We start from the raw sequence: 6,992 nt of genomic DNA on the forward strand, positions 1-6,992 counted from the left end.
GTGATTCGGGAAGCTGCAGCTAGTTGGCACATTGGTGCACAGGTCCAGTATCAGCAGTTTGATATATGAGTTGACTGACTTATGAGCTCGGTTACAGAATGAATTAAATTCGTATCTCAAGGTACCACTGTACTTTGATATAAAGAAAAAAAACCCCAAGCAACCAATTTGAAAATAAGCAATAAATAGATTTCTACCAAGAGATTATATAGATTGCAATAAGCACATAAAAAGATATTCAACAAAATTAGTCATCAGGAAAATGCAGTTAAAACCACAATGGGCCCTGGCTGGTTGGCTCAGTGGTAGAGCGTCGGCCTGGCGTGCAGTAGTCCCGGGTTTGATTCCTGGCCAGGGCACACAGGAGAAGTGCCCATCTACTTCTCCACCCCTCCCCCTCTCCTTTCTCTCTGTCTCTCTCTTCCCCTCCCGCAGCCGAGGCTCCATTGGAGCAAAGTTGGCCCGGGCACTGAGGATGGCTCCATGGTCTCTGCCTCAGGCACTAGAGTGGCTCTGGTCGCTACAGAGCAACGCCCCAGATGGGCAGAGCATTGCTCACTGGTGGGCATGATGGGTGGATCCTGGTCGGGCGCATGCTGGAGTCTGTCTGACTGCCTCCCCGTTTCCAACTTCAGAAAAATACAAACAAACAAACAAACAAACAAACAAACAAAAAACCCCACAATGAGCTAACACTACATACTTATTAGTGGCTAAAGTTAAAAATAGTGAAAACAGCAAATGCTGGCAAACATGTGGGGAAACTGTTCACTCATAAATTGCTGGTGGAATGTAAAATGGCACAGGACTCTGAAAAATAGTTTGGCAGTTTCTTATAAAGCTAAACATACCTTATGATGTGACCCAATAATTGCACACTTGCGCAGTGATACTAGGGAAATAGAAATTCATACTCACACAAAAGTCCATACAAAAATGTTCATTGCAAATTTACTCACAAAAGTCAAAATCTAGCAACAACTCAAAAATCTTTCAAAGGGTGACTGGTTAAGCAAACTGTGGCACACCCATACCATGGAATACCATTCAGAAATAAAAAGGAACAACCAGGTTGGAAACACACAATAACATAAATGGATCTCATGCTGAGTGAAAAAACCCAACAATGTCAACAAGTTACTGCTATATAATTTCATTTATATAACATTATTGAAATAACAGAATTATAGGGATGAAGAACAGATTAGTAATGAACAGATTAGTCAATGGTGGGAAGAGAGGATGAGTGTGGGTACAAAGGGGTGTAATGAAGAAGCCTTGAGGTTATGAAACAATTGTATATCCTGATTGTGGCACTGAATCTATACATAGGATGTATGTAAATACATGAATCTGTACATGTGTAAAATTGCATAGAACTATACACACTCAAGTGCATATAAAATTGTGGAAATCTGCAAAAGCTCTGTGGATGTAGCAATATTAATTTCTTGGTTTAGACATCACTGGAGGAGATGGGATGAAGGGTACTCTCAACCTCCCTGTACATTTTTTTGGAAACTTCAATGAATCTATAATTATTTCAAATTAAAAATATTTAAAAGATTAAAATTTTTGTCAAACTCACACCTGTGAATCATCTCCTTTGGCTCTGTTACACATCGCCATTTTGCCTGTTGGCTCCTTTAGCTCCTACCCTACAAAGAGTTCTGGCAGCAATCTTGCAGCTATCTCTCATCTTTTTTCTGAGATCCACATATTTGCAAACAGAGAAAAACTACCTTTAAGATATGATCTGTAAGAGTCAGAGTTTGCTAAGGGTGGTTAAAATAAATCAAATCAATGATAAATTGTATATCAGTTAGTACAATAAATTTAGATCACTGAGAAGTTTTCTAATCCTCAAAGAAAAAGCCAAAAAAAAACAAAAACCCAAAAAACAAACAAACAACAAACATTGTTCATATTATTAGTACAATGAATTCTGTGTGGCTTATTTTTTCCTGTTACTGAGTGGGGGAAGGGATGGAGTGACATCAAAGCCAGGCATCTGAGAGTCAATGCTCTTTTTCAGTGTTATAACTAAAGAGAAAGACAAATTCAGAGGAAATTTATACAAATGTTGACTAGTTTAATAAGATAAATATATGTTCAATGACAAAATCCAAACAAATTAGACAACTAGTTCTACCATGCATAGTTCAGTCTAATGTTACTAATTTCAACAGTTTTAAATCAGCTTGGAATTTAAGTCAGAATATTATTGAGGTTAATTTTCATGAGGTAACTATTTTCTATATTCAATATCTCTTATTTGTGTAGTAACCTGATATCTAAAAATTTACATATTTATTTAAAACTAGACATGTTAATTCTAAAATTAAAATATGTGGAAAATCAGAAACAGTTTTGAAATAGAAGAACAATGGGGTGAAGTAGAGATGAGCAATACCACACATTACATATTATTATAAAGTTGGAATAATTAAAAATGGTTTTTACTAGCAAATGTATAACTTGATAGACTGATAAAAGAGAAGAGAGAATAAAGACATAGAAACAAATTAACATAGGAAATGACTATATCACAAAAATAATACTAACCAGTGGAAAAATAATTTTTCAGCAGATAATGATGAGTCACTTAAAAAAATCAAACCTCTACTTTACTTTTTTTTTATTATAAATTTTTATTAATGTTAATGGGGTGACATCAATGAATCAGGGTACATATATTCAAAGAAAACATGTCCAGATTATCTTGTCATTCACTTATGTTGCATAACTATCACCCAAAGTCAGATTGTCCTCTGTCACCTCTTATCTAGTTTTCTTTGTGCCCCTCCCCCTCCCCCTCCCCCTCTCCTCCTTCCCTCCCGCACCCCACCTACCCCCCACCCCCGGTAACCATCACACACTCTTGTCCATGTGTCTTATTCTCGTTTTTATGTCCCACCAATGTATGGAATCATGTAGTTCTTGTTTTTTTCTGATTTACTAATTTCACTCTGTATAATGTTATCAAGATCCCACCATTTTGTTGTAAATGATCTGATGTCATCATTTCTTATGGCTGAGTAATATTCCATAGTGTATATGTGCCACATCTTCTTTATCCAGTCTTCTTCTATTGAAGGGCTTTTTGGTTGTTTCCATGTTTTGGCCACTGTGAACAATGCTGCAATGAACATGGGGTTACATGTGTCTTTATGTATCAATGTTTCTGAGTTTTGGGGGCATATACCCAGTAGAGGGATTGCTGGGTCTACTTTTTAAATGAAAATAATTCCAAATTACAGACTTGAAGTATTAAATTTTAAATGTAATAAAAATTTCAGGGTTTTAAAAAATAGTCTTGAAATGAGTCAAGACTTCTAAGCAAGGCTCAAACTTCAGAAGTCAGAATAAGGTAAATACATTTGAATAAACAATAAAAAAGAATATAAAGCAAACATTTCAATATGGCAAAAACACCAATGATAATTCAAAATCAAAATGGAATAAAAAATGCAAAAACAAAAAATGTAACCTTAATATGTAAAGAGCTTTTTTTTTTTTGTATTTTTCTGAAGTTGGAAACGGGGAGAGACAGTGAGGCAGATTCCCGCATGCACCCGACGGGGATCCACCTAGCACGCCCACCAGGGGACGACGCTCTTCCCACCAGGGGGCAATGTTCTGCCCCTGGGGGGGGGGTCGTTCTGTCGCAACCAGAGCCACTCTAGCGCCTGGGGCAGAGGCCAAGGAGCCATCCCCAGCGCCCGGGCCATCTTTGCTCCAATGGAGCCTTGGCTGCAGGAGGGGAAGAGAGAGACAGAGAGGAAGGAGAGCGGGAGGGGTGGAGAAGCAGATGGGCACTTCTCCTGTGTGCCCTGGCCAGGAATCGAACCCGGGACTTCTGCATGCCAGGCCAACGCTCTACCACTGAGCCAACCGGCCAGGGCCTGTAAAGAGCTTTTATAAACCATTAAGATTAATTCTCTAAAAGAAAATTGCATTAATGGCATAATAGCTAATATTGTGTTTGCTATGTTCTAGTCATTTCTATTTTTATCTATCATCTATTTATCATCTACCTATTATCTATCTATCTATCTATCTATCTACTCTATCATCATCATCATCATCTATCTATCTGGTATATGTCTGTCTCAAAACAGATTTCAAATGATACAACAATTCTATAATGTGTGTACTAGTCTTTCTCGATTGCTCAGTTGAGGAAATTAGTTTACAGAGAATCCCTGAGCAACTTGTTCAGAATCTCAGAGCAAATAAACCTGTCATTCTGACTCCAAAACAAACACTTAAACAATATTTGAATAAGCTTTTCAAAGAAAGCCATGACAAATTTAAGAATTGCTTTTAAAATCCAAGCTTCCCTAATAATACATTTTAAAAATGGTACTCTCAATTGGCATTTTATACTTATTGGATTTAGAAAAATAAAGAAGTTTGATTATGTAATGTGGTGACAAGGGAGTAGAGAAGTAGACACTGTCACATTGCAAATGTGTTGATTGCCATTGCTTGTTTAGCAGCATTCAGTAATAGTTATTAAATGAAAAATGTATGTTTCCTTTGTTATAGTTTTTATACTTTCAATAATTTTTATGTTTATGCTGGCACAAATCATTGTATAAGAATATTTATTTTAGTGTAATATATGGTAGTAAAATATTTGAAATAATCTAAAATCGAAAAGATACAAAACTGCTTTAGTAAAATGTAGTACACCCATACGGCGGTATGCTATGTGGCCATTTTACAGGGAAAGCACAGAGCTGAGAATATAGGTTTGTTTGATAATAACGAATGTGTGTGTGTTGGAATACTTGTCTTTGTGGATGAACTGTGGTATTAAAGGGTAAGCGAAGATTTCTATTGTATATTATGTAAATATTTATGATTTAAATGAATAATAGCCGCCCCCGCCCCCACCATCACCCACCTTCCATGGTGACATTCTAATCTCTCTGAGGCCTAGAAATGGCGTCTGTTCTCTCTGCATGCTCTACTCTCCCTTCCTCCTAAGATCTATCAAGTTTGTGGTCACACTTGGACCCTGCAGCCAGGCATACAATTATTTGAAGAAATGGATTTCTTAACTTATGTTCTCAATTCAAAGAGGTTTTTAGACATATCCACAACCTATTTAACTGCTCTTTTTTATAGTACTCTAGTCTTCTTAAAGTTTCACCTGCTGCAATTTGTGTGTATTATAAAGGAAGCATAATCAATTACATCTACACTTGGGTTCAACTGTTTTATAACCTCTGGTAGTAGTTCAGTTTTATTAAAGGCTATACAGGAACAATGAAACAATTAGAAGTGCAACTGAAAGAAGGCTTTTCTGATTACTTTTTAAAACTCCTCTATACCATCAAATATCTAACATGTACTTTCCTCAAATCTTTTTTTTGTACATGGTGTAAAGTAGGTACTTTGCAATTGTGTTGGTGACCACGAGGTGGCAGTGGTTCTAATCTTCTCATTCCATGAATGCCTTAAATGTCAAAAACATGACAGTTAATAGAGGATTTGCTTTTGATTGGTTCAGCCAACAACCGAAACTGCCTTGGGCATGAGAGAACAAGAACTAAAGCACAGAAACAGCTCCTCAGAGAAGAGAAGTTTTGGAATCATTACAAGTTGATGAAGACAGATATCAGGATGGACAATGTGCTAGAGTGTGCAGTCATAATCTTGTGGCTTCAGCTTGGCTGTAAGTTAGAGGTTCAGAGATAAAAACCACATGGTCCCATTTATCCAAAGCTGGGGAGACAAGATAGGGGTTTAGTCTCAGCTCATTTTAGGTATCTTGAAAGCTTTTTCAAATCTGTGAACTTAAAGCTCTGTCTCATTTCTGGTTTTGTTTTTCTCCACAGGGCTGAGTGGAGAAGACCAGGTGGAGCAGAGTCCACAGACTCTGAAAATCCAGGAGGGAGACAGTGTCAGCCTCAACTGCAGTTACACAGCCAGCTTTTTTAAAGGGCTGCAGTGGTACAGGCAGGATCCTGGGAAAGGCCCCAAACTCCTCTTTTCCCTGTATGCAATTGGGAATGAACAGCAGAATGAAAGACTGAGAGCCACAGTATCAGAGAAGAGAAGTTCTCTGCACATCACAACCCTTAACACTGAAGACTCAGCCACCTACCTCTGTGCTGTGAACACACAGTGCTCCCAGTCACTTGTAGTCTGTACCAAAACCCTGCAGCTGGAGCTCTGGAGTAAGGACATTTCTGTTGTTTCTCCTTGATGAAGTATTCACTTAGCATCCAGAACCTCTTTCCAAGTGGTCTTATGGAGAAAGAAATCTTATGATGTAGCCAGATGTCAGAGATTACTGTTCATTCTACCCAGGAATCCAGGACAGTCCCTTTTGTGTATTCAAGGGTCAATCTACTTTCTACAGCACCCTTGAACAGAACTTCCTTCACCTAGACTCAGATGTGATTGCTGTGATAGGGAGCCCTGCTTTCTCATATTGGGCCACTTGAAAAGAGACTGCACAAGAGTACACTCTTCTCTGAAATTTCTTTATTTTGGATTCTCTTGTACTAATCTGGTCACATGCCTACAAGTGAATGCTTCTCATTTTAATATACTCTCTTGGAGCATCCACATCTGCCAGTCACATTTCTTCATTTCTCTTCTTTTTAGTAATCAAAGTAGATAAAAGAATTGTCTACTTGCTATCTCCATTTTCTCAACTACCATTCGTCATCCCACTTGAATCTGGCCTCTGTTGGCATCACTTCAATAGAAGGTGTCACTTTAACACCTGTGGTTGGTGTTGATAAACCCAATGGATAGTTTTTAATTCTTGTCTTGTCTGAGATTACAATCAGTCTTTCTTCTCTTTTTTAAAAATAAATTTTATTTTTATCAATATAATACTGATATATTTTTAAAATTATATAACAGTCTCTTTTGAGGTCTCACTCCTCCACACGCTCCTGTCTTGCTTCCCTGTTGGAACCACTTTTAATTCTCAGGTGGTAGCACTGACATTTACCTCAATATCCTAA

At 37.7% G+C, this 6,992-nt stretch overlaps 1 gene segment (V, D, J or C); it reads left to right on the forward strand.

Annotated features, from left to right (window-relative positions):
- Positions 1-5,634: 5,634 nt before the first annotated feature.
- LOC136377125 (T cell receptor alpha variable 20-like) lies at positions 5,635-6,220 on the forward strand. The segment is given in 2 exon segments: positions 5,635-5,686; positions 5,850-6,220. Coding segments are annotated over 2 exon segments (423 nt in total).
- Positions 6,221-6,992: the final 772 nt, after the last annotated feature.

Source organism: Saccopteryx leptura, chromosome 6, assembly GCF_036850995.1.
Source record: "Saccopteryx leptura isolate mSacLep1 chromosome 6, mSacLep1_pri_phased_curated, whole genome shotgun sequence".
NCBI lineage: Eukaryota > Metazoa > Chordata > Mammalia > Chiroptera > Emballonuridae > Saccopteryx > Saccopteryx leptura.